At 36.3% G+C, this 25213-nt stretch overlaps 2 protein-coding genes across 2 annotated transcripts; one reads left to right on the top strand and one right to left on the bottom strand.

Moving 5' to 3' along the window:
- Positions 1–8220: 8220 nt before the first annotated feature.
- Positions 8221–12077, top strand: LOC132274149 (14-3-3-like protein). The gene is made up of 4 exons (XM_059775333.1): positions 8221–8843; positions 10684–10806; positions 11032–11148; positions 11765–12077. The coding sequence occupies exons 1-4, from the start codon at positions 8358–8360 to the stop codon at positions 11819–11821; spliced, it is 783 nt and encodes a 260-aa protein (XP_059631316.1). The 5' UTR covers positions 8221–8357; the 3' UTR covers positions 11822–12077.
- A 394-nt stretch (positions 12078–12471) lies between these two features.
- LOC132274148 (VQ motif-containing protein 9-like) lies at positions 12472–16482 on the bottom strand. Its single transcript, XM_059775332.1, has one exon. It carries the CDS (start codon positions 16177–16179, stop codon positions 15295–15297), a length of 885 nt encoding a protein of 294 aa, XP_059631315.1. The 5' UTR covers positions 16180–16482; the 3' UTR covers positions 12472–15294.
- Positions 16483–25213: the final 8731 nt, after the last annotated feature.

Below are 25213 nucleotides of genomic sequence, written 5' to 3'. Positions count from 1 at the left end.
AGGAGATATGCCCCAGACAAGTTTGACAACTAACGGGGTTCGAAAATTCAAAACAAATGAAATAAAAATCCGAAAAATATTCCAAAAGTGCCAAAGTCCATAAAAAGTGAAAATAAACCCATCATGCAGGTTTGAACCCAAAACGAGAAACTTTTTCTAAAACTTTCCAAAATTACACAAATGCCCCCCACTAAATAACGCAAAAAGTGAATTTTCCAAAAAGCTCAAAATGAAGTTCCATTAAAAATATACATTTAAAATAACCTTAAATACCAAATATCATCAAAAGATAATTACAAAAAATACCCTAAGTAAAGAAAATAATTTTCAAAAATCTTTGCATTTATACCCCTACGGGCAAAAGTGAATATCTAGCATGCTTTTCTACAAGGCCGGAATCAAATTCGAGCACGACCCGATAGGTTACGCAAAATGAAAAAACAGTGAAAAAGTGACGAAAAAAAAAAACTCGAAAAAAGAAATCAACGGGAAAAATATATATATATATCTGTAAAATTTGAGGGAATGGAAAGGAATAAAAATGACCAGGTCGTTACAGGTTATGCTTTACTATGTATACTTTTGCTTAATTGAGTTTAAGTTTCATATTTGGTTTATGTCTTATGCATACTTTTGTATATGTTATGAACCTTAATGATCTATTGAATTCATGCTATCAATGAAATTGGTATCTTATGATATAATTGCTTATATATTGTCATTTCATGATAACCATTACTTCACTATGCTAAATGCAATTTGTCTGGCCTCCCACCTTTTTGAGATTACAAAAGGGGAGAAAAGTGCGATGAGTGAAATGATATGTTGTTTCATATCATAGGACAAAGGAGAAATAAGGGAATAAATATGCCTCTAGTTATTGGGATCAAATACTTCATGTCATATATCATTATGTTATCATACTTATTCTTACATGTCAAATAAATGTTATATATATATATTTTGATTGAAGCATGTTGATAGAGGGGTAGTTATAGAAATCTCTTGAAGAGTGAAATGATCAAATGCATGTTTATGTCTAAACTAATTTATGATATAGAAAACATGTTGTTTTATAACATTAGGTTCATTGAATACACTTTGATAAGGGGAGCATTTTTCAAATGCTACTCCACTTGCTTATGAATACATCAATGTTTTGTCATCATCAAAAAGGGGGAGATTGTTGACCTTAAGGACTCCATCCAAGGACAATCTAGAGGTTTTGATGATAACAAACCATTAATGGTGTTTAAGGACTAATGTTTACATTGAGTGTTATAGATAATTTACATTCAAAGAAGAACCTCAATGAAGATCATAAAGACCATTCTAAGTATTTCATTACTCAAGATCACATCTATAGAAAGCAAATGAGACAAAAACTTGAAGTTGCAGGGAAATATGGCTTGGACTACAACGAGCAAAAAACCAAGTCAAAGAAAGGAAGAAAGCAAGAATACCTCAAAACCTAAAGATCATGAACAAAGCTTGAAGAAAAAGGTAGATATGATTGTGAGTGTTTATGATTAAATGTCAAAGTATTTATAAATCTATTTGAAGCTCATCTCTATAGAACCATGCATATCATATCATCATTCATATGTTCCTCTATCTATTAGCAATAGACTATGCATTTCATCACATATATATTTGCATATTAAGTCGTTGCTAAAGAATGAGTTAGTTCAAGCTTATTTAAGCTTTGAAAGAACCCATTACTTATGCTAGAAATGCTAAGACCATACACATCAATCACATGATTCATATTGGTCAACGATTAAGGCATATGAAGCATTCATTACCATGAGTTGGTAACGGATATTAGGACTCCAAAATGCGCGTCATGAAAAACTGTGTTTTTGGCTAAGTATGAAAAATGAATTTTTGAAGTAATGATTATTTCAAAATAATTTTTTTCCAATAGTAACTCCTTATACTTCAAATAGCTTAAACTGATTTTATTAGAATTTATGACCAAATCTATATTGGTCTTCATAAGGATTCATTTTTACCAAAACTGTCGGGAATCCAAATTTGTACTAAAACTGAATTTCTACATTTTGAGTTAGTTGGATTTTGTAATGACCCGGTCATTTGACTCCCTTTCCTTTTTTTGAAATTTTACGGATACATTTTTTTCCGTTTAATTTTCCTTTCTAAGTTCTGTTTCTCGTTGTTTAGTGTCATCTTGAGTGCTCGAAAATGGTTTCTGAGACTCTTTCGTTTGTATTGACAATTTCCTTTGACTACCAAGTCATTTCCACATTTTCACTTTTCGGATACTATTCACTTTCGTCCTTTTCCCTATTCTGTCTTTTCTCCATTTGTCAGTTTTTGGCACAACCTCACTTTTCATGCTCGGAGTTGGTTTTTGACTTCACGTATCTTCATCCTTAATGGTTTCTACAAAATACGTATCTTTACTTTTGCGAGAAAGTACTCTGGTTACTCCCGGTGTCCATAGGGGCATGGATGCATAGTTTTTTGGAATTATTTTCTTTTCTTGGGGTGTTTTTCGTAAATATCTTTTGAAGATATTTTATTTCAGGAGTTTTTAAGAAAATATTTTAGGAAGATATTTTCATTCTGGGGCATTAGTGCAATTAACCCTTTTTGGATGAGTCATTGTGCAATTAACAAAAGTTATTACAAAAATACCTCGTCTGGAGCCTAGATCCTCGTACAGGATTTATTTTCACATTTCATCGAGTCGTGTACTCTTAGAATTCCGTTCTGGTCGTTTTTCTCCAGTTTCAGAGTTTCTGACCCTAGTTGCCGCCGAACTTGTTCGGGGCATATCTCTCTGTTCGGGACTCAATTTTTTATGTTATTTCTTCTCTTGTTCATATTTTCTCATTTTGAATCTTTTTCGTTCACAGATTTTTGCCGTTTGAACGCGTTTGCTCAAAATCCACTTTTTCGGACCCGGAGGAGCCCTTTCGGGACACTTTTTGAGATTTTCTATAAATAGGAGGGTCTTAAGTCAAAAAGTCAAATCTCTCTCTCTCTCTCCCCCCCCCCCCTCTCTTCTAGCCGGAATCCATGGCAGCCATGGCTGCCACCTTCTCTCTCCTCCCTTGAACCACTTTTCCTTGACGAAAAGTCTTCAGCCTTAACGTTTATTGTTCCCCTTGACGTGCTCTATCTTTCACCCTTATTAGAACTCATTTCTGACCAAATTTTGAGTTCGGGTTTGAAGTCAACTTGTGATTTTCATAAGGCTTCTTGTGGATTCTTGTTCATCGTGTTGTCCCCAACAAAACCCTTCGGTATCGTCGGATTCGGAGCACTTTTTTTTCGGTGGGCCTTTGAGGTTTTCATCTCAAATCGAGGTAGGGGGTGTTATAATTTACTTTCTTGTTATATAGTATGTTATGGATGCTTATACAACTTGTTTACATGCTAGGATATTAAATCTAGAACTTTTGATTATTTATTTTCTAGTATGAGATTTGATTTTCCCGGTTGCTCATAACTTTGTTTAAACATGTGGCATGATAGAATATTACCCCTTGATATGTTGATTGACATATATTAAATCTAAATCGTTTGGACAAGTAACGAAGATTTTATTTAATATTTATCTTGAATAAAATATTAATTCATGTGGCCTTTTCTAACTTGAAATCAATGTGTGTTAGCATATTATATTAAGCCCTAACATGCTCTTCAACATAGGTAAATTTGAGAGTAATCGGAGTTGTTTTGAAATCTAGTAATATTTAATTAATTTGATTAATTAATTTATTCCGAGTGTACTATTCACTCCATCAGATTTCTGATTTGATATCTTTGATATGCATGTCATGTAGTTTCACATATATTAAATCTAGAATATTTGATTTGATTTTAAAACCTTTTAATTATTATTTTTCTAGTATTAAAGTTTAATACTCATGGTCGTATCTTGCTTAGATTTCACTTGTATCTTGTTTTTAAATCAAGTCTTGACATGTTGTATAAGATACATTAAATTGAAGTCATGTGAATAAATTTCAAAATCTAGAGATTTTAATTAAATGAGTTAATTAAAATCCATTCAATGGTCCCTTGTACTTGATGAAGTTTTTAACCTTGTATTCATGATTTCCTTGACGAGTTCCTTCATGTGTATCAAATTGAGAATAATCGGATAAGTTTTGAAACTTATATTTAATTATTTCCTTTGTATGGGACTTAATTCACATGGTCGTATATTGTATGAAATGAACTTGTAACTTGACATTAGACTTCGCCTTGACATGCCTTGTTCGTAGAATATTTGGACTTGTCTTGTAATCTTAATAATTTAATCATTTAAGTAGATTAAATTCCATTTTATGCTTCCATCGAGTTAATCATGCCTTGAAATTGAACTCTTGTTAAATTTGTGAATTTGACTTGTAAATCATGGACTTGTATCCTTTTATCAAGCATCGTGACCCCTTGTATCTTGGTTTCGTTAAAGTACTTAATGAACATGTATATTTGTCTTGGAATGATTTAATTACACATGTGTTGTTTAGTAATTAATCAAATCATTAATCTTAGACTTGTGGTATATTTACATCAATGGATTCCATGTGCTATATATATCTTGGTTGTAATCTATAGAAATGCACACTATGATTTCTTGACATTTCACATGCCATGATAATTGGTGAACTTAGGGCATGACTTGTGTGTTCCAAAATCTTGGTTGTGCATGAGATGTGGTTAATGCATTTCTAGTATTTTGATACTATCTTGGTTTGCACAACTTGTTAATTTTGGGACTTGGGATATCAATAAAGAATTGACATGGCTAAAACTTGGTACTAGTACAGGGAAATGTCCTCCTACACTATAGTGCGCACTAGGAAAAAGATACCCATGGGTTAGTAGCCCTAAAGTGATCTCAAGAGTACGGTTTTAATTCTGACGATATCTGAGTTTTTCACATTAGTTGATTTCACTCTTTAAATTTCAAGTTACTATTCCTTAAAGATTTAAACTTGTCGTGTATGTGAAATACTCCAATCTTGTTTACTTGCATAGATATTATGCCTTATTCTTGATTCATGTGTAACTCTTTCGTGTTTCATGGAATGTTCTATCCTTGTTTAATTGCATAGACATTATGCCTTGTTCATGATTTCGTGTATTACTTCTTGTCGTGTTAATTGGAATGATTCAATCATGTTAATTGCATTGATTATGTAATTCTAGTTAACTCATGTCCATGTATACTTCTTGTCTTGTTAAATTGGAATGCTCCAATCATGTTAAATTGCATAGATATTATGCATTATTCTTGATTTCATGTATCACTCTTGTCTTGCTAATTAAAATCTTCCAATCTTGTTTACTTGCATAGATATTATGCCATGATCTTGACTTCACGCATTTCTCTTGTCTTGTTAATTGGAATATCCCAATCACGTTAATTGCATCGATAATGTAATCCCTGTTAGCTCGTATTCAAGCATCCTTCTTGCTGTGTTCCTTGGATTATCCCAATCTTTATTTGTTTCATACCTGTATATGTATCATGATTCTTGTTATTAGCACTCTAAGATAGCTTAGGATGTTCCCTGAGTCTCACCTTTGACATAGACGTTAGGTGGTATGACAATTTTGAACTGTTCCATGTAGTCTAAAATTCTCTAAAGAAATCGAGTCAATGCATGCTCATTCTCTACGAGTAAACTTGTTTACTCACCCCGAAGTTACTAGGGGATTTGTTCAGGTACGAAGACTTGGTTCGTGATGCTTAGCATTCATTGGGATGGCTTGTATCTTCAAGTTTCTATTTCATGCAAGTGTTAGCATGAGATGTCATTTGGTAGCCTTAGGTATCAAAATTGTATTCTTTGATTCCATTTATGTAATATGTACATAAGTACACTCTTTTCATTGTATTCAACATGTATAACATGATGCCGAGGCCAAGCATGTTTATATTTGCACTTGTACTCATTTGGAGCTACATTTTGTTTTGAAATGTATATTTTATCAACTTTGGAGGTTTGGCATGTCAGATCTTGTTAATGTGATGTAATGAGGCCGTAGGCCATTGTAGCATGTTTAAAATGCCATATTACACTTGCGTGTATGTTCACATCATCACGCATTAGCTTATAATGCAAATTGATCATACCATGGGGGATTCCAACAAGACTTAGAGTCTTTTCTTTATTCAGGTGCATAACAGGTTCATATGCACATTCTCGAGCCATTTCGGTCGACCGAAATGCCAGTTCGGTCGACTGAACCCCTTTGGATTTCAATTATTCAGTGAAAATCTCAATTCCAGTAGCCTTTTTCGATTCGAGGCTTATTTCAGTCGACCGGTTTGTTACTTCAGTCGACCAAACTGAGAGCTCTTTTCTCTTCTTTCTCCAGACTTATTTCGGCAGACCGATGCTCCATTTCGGTCGACTGAAATGGAGCTGCCTTATGAGTTTTGCTTGGTTGGTTGCCTTGATGGTTTAACCTTGTTCCACTTGTTTCTATTTGACCTTGTTGGTCTTGTTCAAGCCATTTAATGGTGTACGTGGTCTAGATTAAATTAGACTTTGTTCCCTTAGTTGTCATTGGTACCATAGGGTGCCATTTAACCCTTTTATCCTAGTCTCCACTTCCGGTTATTTCCTTGGGTTCCGTGACTTCATAGAAGGTCACATTGCGTCTGAGAGATGATCTATATCTCGTGAGGCTTTGGTTTATCTATTGCTTTCGCACATACTTTCTTTGAGTTCCGTGACCTCATGGAGGGTCATCCTAGGGTCTTAGAGGTGTTTTGTGCATTGGAAGACCATCGTTTTGTTTCTTACTTCTGCATCTGGATCCGTTATCGGGTCAATCCTCGATTCATCACTGTTGCTCCGGGTTGAATCAAAACCCGGGTCACGACAGATTTCAATTTTCTTATATTTTTTATTGAATCCAAATAAGAGATACTTCCTTATTTACATTGTAAACTTAAAGTAAATGGATATATAAATATTGTAAAGACATTTTCTTATAACATTTTAGCAATTTATAAGCAATACCAAAATGTATAGGCAATAGATAATTTTAGCGAGGTATGTGCAGATGTCCTGTACAAAAACTGTGTAATCTGTTAACTTAGAACATTTTCTAAAGTAGCAGTTTTATTTCGGCAGCCTGAAATGTATAGGCAATTTATACCAGACGATCGGTTACTGGGCAGTAGCCATGCTAGTTTGAGATTCACAACCGGCAGACCGGTTTGTCATTTTGGACGACCGAAATGAGGCATTCGACAAACCTTAAGTTATTTCGGTCGATCGATGTAAGTCCAGATCTGATTTAAACGGCTATTTTGCGTTGAGCTCCATGCACAATAGCTATATTTTTTAATTAGTTGCATCAGAACTTTATAAGTAGAGCTGGGGACTTCGGGATTTAGTGTTGCTACCATAGGGAAACATCATATAGCATCCAAAGAGCTTTTGTTCTTGTATTCATACATCCCATATCATTAGAAGAGTATTGTGCTTCATTGTACTCATATATATACTCTAGAGTGAGCTAAACTTTGTACATCAAATCTGTGAGAGATTACTTTGTATTGAAAATCTGTTTTTCAATTTGTAAGAGTTGGTGTGGCCCAAGGAAGAAGAAGCAAGTTAGCTTCATATTTGTAAGGGTTGATGTGACCCAAAGGAAGACTAAGGGAAGGTTGTTCTCTTAGCAAGGTGAAGCAAGGAATTGCTTCATGTAAAGGATTGGGAAGTCTCAAGAGAGATCTTGAGTTGAGAAGTAAGAGCTTCCGAACCTCGCTAAAATCGCCGTGTGAATGTTTGTAATCTCTCTTCCCTTACCTTATTTACATTTATACTATTAATTGTTTATATCCATATCTTGATTATTGAATAAATGTTATAAAGTGTGTGTTATAATTTGAATTGCCTATTGTTTGTTATTGACTCTATTCATCCCATTCTAGAATCAATACTTGGGCAATATTTTTTTTTGCACTTTTGTCTTATCGGAAATAAAATTTTAGAAACATAATAGTATAAAAAAAGTTAGGAAGGTACTGTGTAAGTTGCATTGGAAGCACAATAATTCATTTAGCTCTGAACTGGTTTGGTCGCTTGGGCCAGTTTTGGACGTTAACTGCATAATTGCCAGCTCAAAAGCCTCCAATCCTATCTGTCATCCACTGACAGTAAAATCCAACGGCTCACATTTATTCTCCCGACTAAAATTTTCTTTTTTCCGATTCTCGCCCCAAAATCAATCACTACCAGAAAAGGTAAAATCCGAAACAGCCTCAAACCAACTCTCTCTTTCCATTTCCTCTTCTCGTCTCTCTCTCTAAAACATTTCTCGAACCTCACACACTCTCTCTAACAGATCCAAAAATGGCGGGGGCACCTTCAGCACGCGAAGAGAACGTGTACATGGCGAAGCTGGCGGAGCAGGCGGAGCGGTACGAAGAGATGGTGGAGTTCATGGAGAAGGTCACGGCGGCGGCGGAGTCGGAGGAGCTGAGCGTGGAGGAGCGCAACCTCCTCTCGGTGGCGTACAAGAACGTGATCGGCGCGCGACGAGCCTCGTGGCGGATCATATCGTCGATCGAGCAGAAGGAGGAGAGCCGTGGCAACGAGGACCACGTCGCGACGATCCGCGAGTACAGATCCAAGATCGAGGCCGAGCTCTCGTCGATCTGCGGCGGGATTCTCAAGCTCCTTGATTCCAGGCTCATCCCCGCGGCCTCCTCTGGGGACTCCAAAGTCTTTTACCTGAAGATGAAGGGCGATTATCATCGCTATCTCGCCGAGTTCAAGACCGGTGCGGAGCGCAAGGAAGCAGCCGAGAGCACACTCACTGCATACAAATCGGCTCAGGTTTCTCCTCGCCACCCTCTATATATGTATGAATGTATAATGGATTTGATTACGATTTATTAGATTCTTATTTAGTGTTACAATAATTTTAATGTTTTAGATTTATTTCCTGTGAATTTGGAATTAGTTTTATTAGACTTTGTTTTACGGTTTAGATCTCTTTCTAGTTTCTACATAAGCTTGCATTTTTGAGCATCCATTGATATATTAGCGAAGTTGTTAATGTGCTATTTACATAAGGTTTAGGTCGGTTTAACTTAACTAACACATACCCAAGCAGGTCATGTGTTATTGATGCGAGTTGAATGCTGGGATTGAAATTAAGGTATCGGATGCAGCTGTGATTATCTTTAATCAGTAACAAACAACTCAAAATTCGAAATTCCTTTCTCAATTTGTCACATTTGAAAGTTTGTACTACTTTCTGTCAAAATTATGAAAATGTTCCTTTTTTTACACCTAAGATTCTTTAATCCCCAGCAAACCACTCGAAGAAAAGATCTCAAACATCCACCTCGCTTAGATGCGAATCAAATAAAACAACTCCATTTCAGAACCCATAAAATACCTACAAAACCTACACCAAAGAATGCAGAACAACTCCTCCTTTCCTACTTTGGTTTGGGGGGTTGGGGTTGAGAACACACTTCTCCCACTTATCAGGGAAAAAAAAGAAGAAAAAAGCACACACTACTCCCCAAACCACTGGTTCCTTCAACAATGATAACTCCTTATAGTTAATCCAATGGAATTCTTCACCCTTAATTTCACTCCCCTCCATATTATCTATATACCCATACTCACCTCCGTGTCATCTAATGGAGTTTCATCAGATCCTTATTTGGGGACCTTGCAGTGGCCTAGTCATGTGCTCAAATAAGCAGAATTCAGATTTCAGAGTTGATGAGATGATTTAATTTGCGCATTTATAGTTGTTCCTTTCCAAGAGAGAGTGGTGAACTGCAGAGAGATGATGCACAAAAAGAATGCAACGGCTGTAACGGGATTGCCTTTACGGATACAGAAAAGCATTACTTGTGAATTTTTTCCCGAATGGAATTATCACCCTGTATTCATATAGGTACCTTGCACTTCATTATGTAATGGCCAATTTTTTAAACCGTGGCCGAGTCTTGTTTGCTTTGGTAAGCCTGATCCAAAAATTTTCCTGAGAATAAAATTGAAGTTGCAAAATGAAACGTTTTTCTCATATTTGAGAACTATGATGAGTTTCCAGAGTAGTCTCTGGAAGAATCACCAGATAGTTCATCAGTAAGTCACTTTCTATTTCTGTAGAGGAAGAGGTGTCACCATGGATCATATTTTACTTAAATGAGTGATTTTCTATGGGAAATTAAATATATTTTTCTTGTGCCCAACTAAAGAGTGATGATAAATTTTTTCAAGCATCTAGACCAGATCAAGATGAGTGAAGCTTCATAAATAACTAGAATGGTTTATTTTTTCAGTATTATTTTTATTAAGGTATTTTTATGAATATTCTCTCACAAACTATTATTGATTGGAACAAGCAGAACCAATGGAAATTCCACCCCCAGCCCCTCTTATTTTCAAGGTTCATTTCATCTGAAGTTGATATTTATTCATCATCTTAATTGTTCATTTACTACGTTCTGGTTAGGAACGGTTCATTAGAATTCTTTGATCTTAATGCTTTTGCATCTAATGCAAACTAAAAGAATCCTTCGCTAGTTTTCATATTATAAGATGTTATTTATGGGCATGTACAATTTGCTTCTTCCTAGTTTAGCATGCAGTAGGGTTCATCTCCTTGTTGTTGCATTTTTGTCTCAAGTGTACTGTAATTTTGTGCCTACAGGATATTGCAAATGCAGAACTTGCTCCAACGCATCCAATCCGGCTTGGACTTGCCCTTAACTTTTCTGTGTTCTACTATGAAATTCTGAACTCTCCTGACCGGGCTTGCAACTTAGCAAAACAAGTGAGCTATTCTTAATTTAATAATGTTGTAGCTCTTGTTTTCTTCTTTCAATTTGTTAAAGAGTTAATGGAAAGAATGTTGAAAGATGATACTTCTTTTAAGTTTTAATTGCTAGATGACCACTTACTCAAATTAATATATAAATTGTAACGCATATCTATTTATGCTGTTTGATTTTAGTATGGCCAGATTGTTTTGACAAGTCTTTTGCTCTGCCTTGACCAGGCTTTTGATGAAGCAATTGCTGAGCTGGATACCTTAGGGGAAGAGTCTTACAAGGATAGCACTTTAATTATGCAACTTCTTCGGGACAACCTCACTTTGTGGACCTCAGACATGCAGGTATTACTATGCTTCCATGCAACTTGCTGTCTTATAAATTCCATGTTCTTAGTTATCTTTGCAGTTTAATGCTTCAGAAAACTACATTTTTATAATTATTAGTATTTTGATTAATCATTTTAACAAATTATAACAAGATGTTGGACCGTTTTAGCAGAATTTTTAGAAATGACTTCTGTGAAACATGGGTTCTGAGAACGATGGAAAATTTATAAACATGCTGTTCTCAACCGTTTTATTATTTTGACTGAAAAGAAAAGAATGACCCTCCTACGTCTCTGGTAACTGGTTGTCTTAGCTTATTTCCTGAAAATTGTGTTTGAGAATAGCAAATCAAACCTATTCGACCTTGTTTTCTGTTGTTAATATAACCATTGGCTTCTAGGAATCCATCCAAGCCATTTATTCACCTTGCCGAAGCCATTGTGCAGTTTTTAATGCTAGTGTGGCACTACCTTAATGGGTGGGGTGGGGCTATGATTTGATTCTTAAAGTTGATAATTAAAAAATTAGAAGAAAAAAAAAGTCACTCATCCACCACGGTGAAATTATGCTGTGAATACTATAATGACGTTTTTTGGTTCTGTTGTAACAAGTTTTGGTGTTTTGATACAAGGATGATGGAGCCGACGAGATTAAAGAGGCTGCCAAGCCTGAAGATGGACAGCAGTGAGGGAAGGGGCAACTGACCCTCTAATTAGGATTTCACTTCTCCTCTGGTGATTTTTATTCGGAGAAGGGGCTTGTTTTATTGTTGTCCTGATAGGGGCACTGAATGTTGGTGCTCCGTCCTTAGTTTTCATTTTTTTTTTTGGTTTTTTTTGGTGGTTTTGAATGTTTTTATTATTTTGTTAAGTCTGCATTTTTAAGATAACGGGTGTATTAAAATCCTTATTTCAATAGTGAACTTGTTAATTCCATTTTTCTCATTCTCTTATGGAAAATAATCCGAAGCTATGAAACCTCAATGCACATCTAAGGTAACCAGTGTTTTTCTTGTGGAGTTGAAGTTATGCAGAATGACAAACTGTGCTTCCAACAAATTTTTAATGGTTGGTAGTCTTTTCCATTGTTGAATGGGGAAAGCATTTAGGCCGTGTTCGGGTGCATAGGTATGCCTTGAAAATGGTAGAATTAGGGAAATTTTGGTTTTAATTTTCTGTTACTTTGAACCACATTTTTTTTTTCTTTTTCTCAAATTTCATCAATTCTCGAGTTCCATGCGCGGAGCTTAGCCTGAGCTCATTTCTGGTCTCAATATTTTGTTTGTGTTTTCTCGATTTTTTTTTTTTTTTTCCCTTGTCGAAGTGGTTAGATTCTGCGTTTGTTTTTTCTTTTTTTTTTTTTTTTAACAAATACTCCGTAACTCAAAAAAATTTAATTTTCCAGAAATTGCTGTTTAAAATAACTAAACAGGCCACTTACCATTTTGTCTATGCCTGGGTTATTACTGCCTGATTCCATTATGTTACCATTCTATTTTCTGGAGTCCATAAGTTGAAATTAAAGTAACTGGACATTACACGTGAGTGGTTCCATTAAAATTGAAACCGATCTAAAATGAAATGAAATAGTCCAAATCCCAGGCCTTGTACACACTGCCCGTCACACTATGGCGGCCGGCCATGCCCGAAGTCGACCGCAAGGACTCCTTTTCACACACACTTTTTTTATTTTTTCCCAGCACGACCTTTCAGAGCATGCAATCCCCTGTCCAACATTGCACGGAGAAATTTCCTTAAGTATAAGCCCGAAGGGGATTTGCACTCCCAACCTCAAGGATGTGAGGTGAGAGTCATTCCGCTATCCCCTTTGGGAGTTACTAATCAACCAAAGCAAAATATACTAGAAACCTTGAAAAAATAAAAAAAAAAATGGAAATAAGATGAAATCACCATATTTAGAAGGAAAAACTAAAAAGCAACATCAAGTTTTAGCATGTATACTAAGGAACCATAGAATATAAATTTTGAGAAACAGGGTTTAATGAAACAAAACATAAGGTTCTCCAAAAATGAACCTCAAAACTTCATGTTGAAAGTCCAACTGCCCGTAAAGGGTAAGCAAATATATAGAAAGAAAAAGATCCAAATTAAACACTTCGTCACTGACTTTCCCTAGAAAAACTCTTCAAAGTACTGAACGAAATAAAGAAACAAACAATCTAACAAAGTACTGAACGAAATGAAGAAACAATCTTACAAACACAATTAGTAATGGTTTTGAGAAACACATGCAAATGGAAAAAAATATGAACAGTTCCCACAACATAAAGTTATACAAATCTTCCCATCCAAACCTGCTTTTGATCTCCACTTGCCTAACATGTCATAGAAGCATACAAGAAAAGGGAAAAACATTGGGTACAAAACCTATAAAACATGGTAAAACATTTATATTAACAAAAACAAGTACGGAGGTTTTCACATTTACCTACAACATATATATAGCTTTTGTCTCGGCTTCCAACCCTTAAAAAAAGTGTCTATCTTAAAAATGAAAATCCTGGATAAAAATTCCAACCCAAATATATCAACAGTGATTTCTAACAATGAAATGCTACTTTATATTCCAACAGTTGAAATTAAGCAAGTGTGTGTAACTTGCGCTAAAGAACCGACACCGACAAAAGATTCAAAACTGCTAGTACCTAGGTTGGTGAATCCTAAGAGTTCCCATGTTGCAAGTGTAGAATTTTGATTCTATGTCAAACTCGCCAGCACATTTTCTCAAATAATCTTTTGCTACAGCCCACATAATTAATGCCAGAAACCATTTCGATCACAAAGCATGCAGGGACTTCCCCCACAACATTATCGAAAGCTTAACCAAATGACAAAACGGACAACACTGTGAACTCAACTTAGGACACCTGCTACCATGTAAACTGCAGCCAAGGGTGTAAACTCAAGCAACAAAAACTCAACACAATAAGCGATTTGTCGGAACATGCTACTATGCATCAAACTGCCAAGATTTGAGCTTGCTACTGTACTACTACTGCACATGTAAAATACACAAGAGAGAGTAATTAACAGAGAGACCAATGTGCACTTTTTCTTTTGACATGTCCCATGTACACACTTTTGCTTTTAAGTGGTAAGAATGAACCCTCCAATTCTAGTCCTCCTTTTGACAGTGCCATATCTGTAGACACTTTTCAAAAACTCAAATGAATGTAAACTGAGCAAAATCACTTACTTCCCTAGTTCCCAGCACACGCACCTTTTTTTTGGGGAGGGGTTGACGATGGCGGTGTCGGGCCTCTTAGAGCACTCCATAATCCACCACCGACCACGTGCATTCCCCGACTCCCCGGTCCCTGCACAATATACCTTGGAAGACCAAAGAGACCAATCTCTTATTGCACCTCCTACTCTACATACTTCAAACTCTCAGATCATGAAATTATTCGCATACTAAATCATTTTCAAGAACCCTTAAAATTCTTCAAAATCATCGAAGCTGATAATTAGACAACTCATACCAACCAATCAACATATAATGTAATGTTTGCTTATTAGCTACAAAAGGCAACGAGATGTCACCATAAATGTACAGATTAATCTAAAAAGGAAAATGATAGAAGTCCAGATCGGTTTTTATTGGACACTGTCTATTGGAATAGCACAAAAAACGGGCATTGTAGCATTACTCAATCTAAAATCAATATAACAACGATAAACAGAAATTAAAAGCATGGGCATTTTAGCATTACTCAATTTAAAATCAATATAACAACGATAAAACGGAAATTAAGAGCATGCTAAAACCAACCATACACCAAACTTGAAGAACTTTATCTCCCCCGATATTCAATCTATCTTTTTTTAGAACTCGAGTACGGGCACACCAGCTCGGGGAGCTGGGCGCTCTACCAACTAGGCCAAAAGTAATGTCCCCCAATATTTAATCTATGAAGAAACCAAAAGGAACAAACTTAGGGTTTTTTTTTTTTTCACAATTGTGACAACCATTTACAGAACGAACCCTAAATGATTGGTATCAAACATCATTTCTTCCAACAACTAGCTATCAATATAACCCTCAACATCTACAAGTACAGATATAAATATATAAATTCTCTTTCAACAACACCATAAAAGGCCTACCTTTGTCTTTGGAGTATACAGAAACAGAAAATTCTCAAACATCTTTCCATCTTGGGCTCGGCACGGGAACTGTTGGCGACACAGGGAACTGTTGAAACCCTAATTGCCCCGCTGTGGTAGGCGAAAACAGCATATTTGGGGCAAACGGATAAGGTGACCGCGGCGACGGGAAGCAAGCGAACGGCAGTGGCGATGAGGGCATCGGAAACTGCAATTGAGCCATGGAAGCCGATGTCGGCGACGGAGCAATGTTCTGCTGCCGAGGAAGCGATTGCTGCTGATGTTGAGGCAGCTGAGGCGGAGCAAGATAGCTCCACCTAGGCGAGAACGGCGACAATCGCTTGGGATCAGAATCGGCCGTCGAGACTGAGCCCTGGAGGTACCGCATGTAGGCGGAGACCGGCGATTCCGCCGCCGCGTGGACAGCCGGAAAAGGCGGTAGCGGCGATAGAGGCTGTCGTTGATGCTGAATCAAGCTTCCGCCGGTGTTAGGGTTTATGCCGGCGTTGCTTAGCAGGGGAGGAGGACGGTTGCTAAGGTGCGCGAGGGGCGGAGGGCGTATGCGCTGAAGACGGGAGCTCGGAGGCTTCGGCGGTTGGATCGGCGGCGGCGTTGAGAACCGCTCGTGAGCCGGAGAGCCGGTCAGCTTCTGAACTATGTCTCTGAAGTCGCTCTTGTTGATATTGTACACCGGCGGTTGATGTTGCTGCTGCTGCGGCGGCAGATTCTGCGGCTGTGATTGCGGCGGCAGTGGCGGTGGTGGTGGCGGTGGATGATTGATATGATCAAAAGTGGGTCGTCTGACCGGCTTGGAGATCTTGTGACTGATTTTGTTAAGGTGTTTGAGGTAGTAATCTCTGTTGTTGCTACTGCTGCTACTACTAGAGTCACCGCCAGAGGAGTGACAGCTTTTATCCATACCCCTTTCTCTCTCTATATCTATCAGCTCTTTCTCTCTCTAAAACTCTCTAGGTATGTATGTATGTGTGTGTAGATGAGTAGTAGCTATGTCTATGTCTGTCTCTGCAACTCTTGCTTCTTATCTCTAAGCAGAGAGACTTGAGTGGTCACTGAGTACTTGTTATTAATGTGAGGTTAAAACGAGTGCTTTGAACGTATTACACAAACTTTGACTAGAATTTCTAGAGAGAGAAAGAGCATTTCTAGAGAGAGAATAAAAGGCGTAAAAGAGCGATTCTCGTTTGTCTCTGTGCTAAGGTGTTCTCTCTCTCCGCTTTAATTTTTGATAGCTTGAAAGAAGAGAAAGAGACATGACCCGCAAAAGAAGCCAACGGAGAGACAGACAGTGTGTAGTACTCCGTAGTATATATATATATATATAGACACATTTACATATTATATATATAATGATAGAAATATATATATATATATTTATGTGTGTGATGACTATGACAGGTTTGAAAGTCGTCCCGTTATGTATATACGGTAATTGATTGCGTCAGTGTTTTGTTTCCAAATTTGGCGGTTCGCGAGCCGAGTTTTGGAAACTCAGTGACGAGTCAAAAACTCCAAACAGGGAATGTCATGTCTGTGACAGTGTTGTGTTTTTAAATTATAGAACAGGTGGCAATAAACAGTGATTAGGTGGGACCCAATACAATATGTAGTGATTACTTTTTTTAAATGAGACATATAGGGGAACAACTTCCCAAAAAAAATTACCCTTTTACAAAAAAAAAAATGGAGTTAATGACTTCCCAAAATAATAGTAGTCCACTACTCAAAATTTGAAAACAATTACTCAATTACTATCTCTGTCCAATAAAAAAAAAAAAAAAATTATTGAATATGTTTAGAAGCAAAGAGAGTATGAAATTATATCTTGTGTGAATATTCACACATTAAAATTTCTAAGGTAAAGTAGAGTCACTCTTAAAATTTTATAAAAAGATATTCAGATAAAATTTATTTATTTTTTTGAACAAAAATAACTCCTAAAGATTCAAAAATGGACAAAGACATCCCTTTACATGAGAAATTGACCAAATTATCCTTTGACCGTTTAAGAGACTTTTTTAACTTTACAATTTAATAAATTAGACCAATCTACCCTCATGAACAATTTATGCATAAAATAAAAATAAAAATAAAAAACTTTATATTGTTCATTTTTTTTTTTTTATTTAATTTATAAATGTCTCAACTTCTTAAAAATATAGACGTCTAAAATGATTTTTTGATCCAATACATATATTTCAAATAAATTATGTTTTGTTAATACTTCTTTTCTTTTTCTTTTTTATTTTTAAATTAAGATGCTTAATTCTTTCATCTAAAAAAATTAAACCAATCTCTTTTTCTTAAAAATAAAAAATATGGTACCGATATAACTTTATGCATCTTACATTATATATCAAATATTATGCATTTTCAAATATAAAATAAAATAAGTGCCAGTATAATTTTATGCATGCCTTTGTGTTTTTTTTTTTTTTTTCCCTTTGTTTTATTATTATTATTTTTTCCCTTTTATATTAGGAAATGCATAAAATTCATTTTAGACGTCTACATTTTTAAAAAGTTGGGAACATTTATAAAGTAAATAACAAAAAAAAAAAAAAAAAAAAGTTAACAATACAAAGTTTTTTTTAAATAACAAAAAAAAAAAAAGAAGTTAACAATACAAAGTTTTTTTTTACTTTTTTTTTATACATAAATTATTCATGAGGGTAGATTGGTCTAATTTATTAAATTGTAAAGTTAAAAAAGTTTCTTAAACTGTTAAAGGGTAATTTGGTCAATTTTTCATGTAAAAGGGTATCTTTGTCCATTTTTTAACCTTCAAAGGGTGTCTTTGTCTAAAAAACAGGTCAGTTTACTCTGAGTGTCTTTTTGCCAAATCTCAGGGTGTGACTGTACTTTACCCAAATTTCTAAAATAGACAATTAGTTTTAAGGCAAACATAATGATACTTTGTGTGACATTTAAAATAAAAAAACAAGAAAGCAGATGCTTACTTTAATTTGAGGGAATACTTAGAAAAAATAATTATGCTATGTTGGATTGCATAAAATTAATGTATTGAAATTAAAATTAAAAAAATTACTTTAAAGTTTACATTAAGACATTAATTCTATACAAAAAAAATTTTTATTGTATTTCACTATTTTGATTGAACAATTGCAATCCGGTCAAATGCACTTTGCTTGTTTGCATTGTGATAGGGATGACAAATTGTCTTTGGTTCTCAACTTGGTCATACATGGTTGAAGAAATTTTAATAACGTGAAGACAGGATTGAGAGCGTAAAAAGAAAAGTCATCCACCCCACGCCAATTATGCATGAAATTATAAGAATACTGGATAATATCAACTCTATATACATACATATATAGTCAATCTTTGTTTTTGTAATCCATTGAATTTGTTATATATTTTTATCAACTGGAATTATGAGAAAAAAACTATGTAGTGGATCCACTTATCCACGAAGCATGGACCCACGGCGCTCCGCGATTTCGAGCACACTGATAAGGCCGCTTGAGTTGAGCCATGTTGCACCCCTGCCTCAACAGTGATGATCACGCGAGGGCGCTTGAGCCCACCTTTGGTGGGACACGGACCCATTTCGAGACCAAGGTAGGATGGTCTCGAAAGTCCATGTCTCTCACGGAACCTGGAAGGACTTTTGATTTGGTTGGTGAGAAGTTAAATTTACTCTCCAACACTTGTAATCACATTAAAAGTGTTTAACTATACCGCTGTTGAGGGGATGTGTATTTAATGCAGTAAAGCATCTCTCCCAACTAAATGACCATGGTAACCCTACTATACCTAGCAGAGTCAGATGGTTAGCCAAGCAAGGTGGGCCCAAGTTATGAAAAAGACTCGAGAGAGTTAGGTGATTGGCTATAAACGGAGGCCATGAAGGCAGGACTGGAAAAACAAAAAATACACACATCGAAGGCAAAGGACTCTCGTACTTCATCACCAATTTCATTGGCTAGTCTTCTTCTCCTTCCGACTAAGGCTCTTGTGACTCTTGTCCATGTTCATCATTGTTTGTATTTAGATATCGCCTCATGTTACTTATAATCATTATTGTAATAAGAAATCCCCACATTCGGAATCAGAAAATTTTGTGAGGGGACGATATTTTAATTTGTGGGGAAAAAAATTTTGTGAGCTTTGGTTTTGCAATACATGCCTCATGATTGAAGTATTTGAATTATTCAATGGAATTTTCTTCATAAATTTTTAAAAATTTAAAGTATAAAATGTAAAAAAATAATAATAATAATTCAGTAGGGCAAATTATAATTTTAGTAGGGCATCTTCATTAATTTTAAAAATTTTAAAGTATAAAATATAAATAAATAAAAAAAAGATTCAGTGGGAGTGAATTGTAATTTTAATAGGATCTTCACAAATTCTAAAAAAATTGAGATCTAAAATAGAAATATAAAAAATTCAGTGGGGCGAATGCCCCTGCTGGTTCTATGTTATGTTCGTACCGGCCCACAAACTATAACAAAAATTTATTAAGTGCTCTCTTATAGTGAACGTGACAGGCATAAAGATTTTTTTTTAAATTTTTATTTTCTTTAAATGAGTGCAGAGGCATAGAAAAAGAATTGTTGTGCATCATGTATTATGTGAACCAAATTGACTGTTTTAATGCACGAAGTGTTGCTCCACATGTATTTGATAGCAGATCACTCCAATTATGTATTGTTTTTAGCAACAACTACGTGTATGTGTTGACGCTAAAATCGATTCCTAAGATTCGATTCGAAATTGATATGATACGGGCGTGCCAGAACCAATTGTATGGTTCGAATGTGAGTTGTCAACTTGTAGTCTCTTTGAAAATACTGACTATCAGACGATGCGAGGATAAAGAGAATAGTAAAACTCCTATTTGAGTTCAAATTGCCTTAATTAAAAGGACTTTATCAGTGAATAGTATATAGTAATAATTTGATAATAGAAAGGGGAGAAAATATAGATATAGAAGAGATAGAGAGAGATATAGGAAGAGAAATATAACGAGACTGAAATAGAGAGATAGCAAGGATGTCATTTGGGGAAAGTGCTTGAGAAAGCAGCAATAATAATAAAATGATTCTGAGGGTGCTGGACCTCTATCTTAGCATGCCTCCTTGATTATTTATAGAATAATTCATAAAAACAAACTTCTATGCATAAGCATTCTAAATACATCAAACTCTATCAAATAACTAATTACTAATATGAAATAAAATCTAATCCTATCTGATAACCCAACTAATTATAAGTTTAAAATAAACTAATCATAAAGATAAATATAAATATTTAACTTACATCAACTAAAAGATAAATAATAAAATTATAATCCATATCCATTAAATAATTCAAATGCTTCGATCTCCTTTGCCTCTCTGAACTTCTGTAACCTTTTCCACGTGTCAATTTATACCAAAATTGGTTACCATGTCATTAATACAAATTTTACCAAAAAGGGTGTTAACAGTATGATTGAAAATTTAATAATACAATGAAAAACGATTAAAAAAAAAGAGTTTGGAAGAATGTTTTCAACAATTTTTGAAAAGTAAACCTTTTTTCAAGATACTACATACTAATTAAATTACCAAATTAAACGTTGTGTTTAGGAATGACACTAAGGCTTCGTTTGGATTGAGGGATTTGGAAAGAAAAGAAAAGGAAGGATAGTGATTATGGTGTTTGGATGGGAAGAATAAGAGAGAGAAAAAATGATTGAGAGGGATTTGGAGGGATTGCTATCCCTTCAAATCACTCATTTGGAATCCCTCCAAAATTGACAAGAATTGGAGGGATTTACAGAAGGGGAAAGTGTTGTATATATTGTCTATATATATAGTTTAGAGTTGCAGCGAGAGAGAGTGGGAGGCTGAGAACGAGATGGAGGCTATTGGGGAGGCTGAAATATATATATGTAGTTGCAGTTGCAGAGAGAAAGAGTTGCAAAATAAGAATTACAGACCTTGATTAGTTGATTTTAGAAAAAAATTTAAAACAAAACCCATACATACAAGTTAGCAGTTGCAAAGATAGAGGGGGGCAAGCTTGAAAGATATGGGTTTTGATTTTTGGAACAATCTGAAAGGATATGCCTAATAGGGTTTTGATCTTCTGATTTTGGTATATTTTGTAGTTTGCAGTTGAAGAGAGAGAGAGAGAGCCGATGTGGGTTTTAATCTTCTGATTTTGCTAGATTTTGTAGTTTGCAGTTGGAGAGAGAGAGAGAGCCGATATGGGTTTTGATCTTCTAATTTTGGTAGATTTTGTAGTTGGCAGTTGGAGAGAGAGAAAGAGAGAGCCAATATGGGTTTTAACCTTCTAATTTTTGTAGATTTTGTAGTTTGCAGTTGGGGGAAGGAAGAGAGAGAGAAAAAAAGGGGAGGGGGGGGGGGAGGCTGAAATGATTTTGCCATCTAACCCTACCAAAAAGGGTAAGATGGTAATTTTATTATTGTCAATTCCTTTATTTTTTCTCCTTTGTGTTATCCAAACAACAATATTACCAATTCATTTCTTTTCTCTCTTATCTATCCAAATATGAATATAAATTATAGTTATCATTTCCTTTCTTTTCTTTTCTTTTCTTTTTTTTTTTTTTTTTTCATAATCCTTTTTTTTCTTTTTCTTTTTTCCTCTCATAATCCTTTCCTTTCTTTTCTTTCCTGTGTATCCAAACGAAGCCTAAGATAGGTTCCCCTTTTCTCATTTCGGTCCAAAATCATTTAACTGGGATCGCTCGTATTTCATTGTCGTCCTTGTGTAGTAGGGTCTGCTCATATCCTTACTCACTGAATTATTTCAAAATATTATGTTAATTTAAATGAGAAAGCATTTCTATATTTGATAAGAAACTCAATTAACATGTTTTAGTATGAACCAGAGAGTACCTTTTCTGTCCCATCCCAAAAGCCGAGCAGGTTTTTACTTCCTCAACCCATATTCGCTTAATCTGGATGTGTTTGCCATAAGTATGAGGAAACCTTTTTTTTTTTTTTTTTTTTTTTTTTTTTTTTTTTTTTTTTTGTTGGAGGAAACCTGAAGATGCAAGAAACTTCTTCTTTTTTCTCTCTCCAAAATTCTTCTTACACTTCAACAGAAAAAATCCCTTCTTTTCCTCTCGCAATGGTCTATTTATCTATAATTACCAGTGCCGTTAGAATGTTGTAACTAACTTCTTATGTAGGGCTCTTAGCTTCGGGTCTCCTTCCTTTTGGGCTTGACTTTGTTCGGTAGATCCCGGATGTTAGGCCCAGTCTACAATGTTACAGTATCGGCTGAGTCCAACTGTTCGATCCAATGCTTCCTTCGTAGGTCAAATCTGGCCCACTCTATCTTCGGCACCCTCAATTGGCCCCATAATTATTCCCTTTTAAATAGGGAGTAACTATTAATGGCTATTAATTATGACTTGACGGCTCAAGGAGATCGCATGGGAAATCGAACGGTTGGATCTGGAACCGATGCCTTGAAACTTGCAAACTCCTCGTTTCCCTAACGTCTCGACCTCAGGGCTCACTTTGCCTTTATAAACTCTAAAGAGACTCCATTACCCTTCTTTACTATCTCTATCTCACCTTGCTATCAATCACATTGCTACTTGCTCTATTTCAAAATAAGTCAAACTTCCTCCGGCGAATACCTGCAAAAGTTTTTTCCTTTTCAGCAATCCTGCAGTGTTCTTTGCAATCTTCAACCTCTAAGGTTAGTTTCGTTTCTACTTCTCCTTCTAAACGCTTCTTTTATTTTCTCAGAATTTCTGTTTACTTTCATCATGTCTATTGATTTGGACGTCCAGCGTATGAAACTTCAACTTCCCAGTGATGTGCATATTAGAATGTGTCCTGAAGATGTCAATGTTGGAACTGGTGCCGGTCTTCTTCCCGGCGAGGTTCTGTTTTCCCATCTTCATCTTAATATCATTAGGTTCCCACTGCATCCCTTCTTTAGCTTTGTTTTCAACAAATTGAAACTTTCCCCTCTGTAGGTAAACTCAAATTTCCTTAGGGTTTTGTCCGCTCTACTGCTCCTGAACCGTGATAGGGGTTTAGATCTTGACATCATAGATCTTCTTCTCTGCTACAAGGTCAGTAAAATCCGGCTTAACGAACCATTCTACCATTTCTACCCGATTTATAAGAGATCCATATGTAAAGATAAAATCAAATCTGAGAAAGGTTGGAGAAAAAACACAATAGGGGTTAGTGGGGCCTGGTCCTCTCCAGCTGCAGAGGATTACCCAATTCCGAATGCTTTCGGCGAATGTTTAGTTTCCTCTTATAAGAAATTCAAAGCACATAAAAATGACTGCACTTGTGAAATTTGCATTCCCCGCTTCTGTGCTTTTCTATGCCATTCCCTAGGCATTCCTTATAACAACTTGGGTTATGGTGTCTGCAGGGATAGGATCAACTACTTGAACGAGTATGTTCTAAACGACGTCCCATCCTGCTCCAACCTTCTTGTGTCCGATAACCTTGCTGACATCTCTATCCTTGGCAAAACTATAAGTCAGCTTCAGATTCCTTCCTTCGGCAGAAGAAAAGATCCTCCCCGAGTCACTGCTGTTGCTGCATCAACCTCTTCCCCTGCCTCGGCTTCTTCCTCTGCCACTATTTCTAATTCCACTCTGAACGTTGTGGCCGTTGATCCAATTGTTAGCGTTCTTCCTACCAATTCGAATACATCTCCTCAGGTCAATACCTCTTCTGCTGTCACTGTGGGTGCCCAGGACAAAGAACGAGGCAAAAGGCCTCAACCTGACAGTGAACCCAACCTTGATGGCATCCCTCTGACAAGGAGGATTCGGACCTCTGGGCCGAGCTTACCCATGCATCGCCCAGTCGGACCTACTGCCCCCTTTGGGTCTGCTACAATTTCTGCCTCCACTTCCGTAATGTTGCCATGGACTCCTCGTCTCGTCCGAATGGATGGGTCAACTGTGAAGCCGAACGAGGCTATGTTCAAAGATGGCAAGACCGCTATGGCATTTTACAGGAACATGTGAACTCCCAAAGACATTGAGGTAGCCAAAGGTCTGTCTCAGAAGGAGGTGTTCAGCCGCTTTTCCTTATCTGCTATTGAGGAGGCCCGAGATGACATGGGCCGGATATGACTTGCAAACGCGACATTCGGTCCGTACAGATGGGTCAGGCCCATAGAAAGACACTGCCATATGGGCCGAACGCGAATAAGCCCATCAAAGATAACCAGGACTCATGAAGGAACGGGCCTAGATCCAGCAGTCCATCAACATTTATAAATATCTATAAATAGGAGAAGTAATGGAAAAAAAGGGGAGATATTTTTTTTTGGTTGAAATACAAGAATTCTAGAGAGAGAAAGAGGGAAGGAATTTCTTGTATCTTCAATTGGCGCCGTCTGTGGGAATCATGGAAGATTGGTTGATCAATGATTAATATCGCGTGGATTCGGACCAATTCGGGTGATCGAGACTCGATCTTTGGGAGTTAAATCCAGATCTGAGCGATTGTGACCTACTCTGGAGGAATTTTAGTTCCTGTAGCTTTGGCAGAAGTGGCTTCAGATTTATGCAACAATGAGTTGTTCGATTGTGGCAGGATCTGACGGATTTAGAATTCGGACAATTCAGATCTCGTCAACCGTGAGCATAATTCGGAGAATTCGAAACCAGATCTGAAAAATTCCCACTCACGAAGCTCGGATCTACTCGCGAACTTGAGATTAATGCCTTTACTCCGTTCAGGAATAATGATAGGTGAAAGCTCCAATCCGATGGAGGCTGTCCAGCAAACAAAGCTTGAGGAGTTGATGAACTTGATCGAGGCTCTCAAAAAAGAGAATACAGAATTGAAAGCTAGAATGCAACATCAGCAAATGCCCGCGGTTTCGTGTCTACCTCTGGCCGGAGAAGGAGGTGTTCAATCTAATATCGCGCATCAAGGCGAGCAGGACGAGAACAGTCAGTC

This window comes from Cornus florida, unplaced genomic scaffold (genome assembly GCF_030987335.1).
Source record: "Cornus florida cultivar Cherokee Brave unplaced genomic scaffold, ASM3098733v1 CherokeeBrave_3.0.0_Hap2_Chr09, whole genome shotgun sequence".
Lineage (NCBI taxonomy): Eukaryota > Viridiplantae > Streptophyta > Magnoliopsida > Cornales > Cornaceae > Cornus > Cornus florida.
This window is presented reverse-complemented; position numbering and strand designations above follow the sequence as displayed.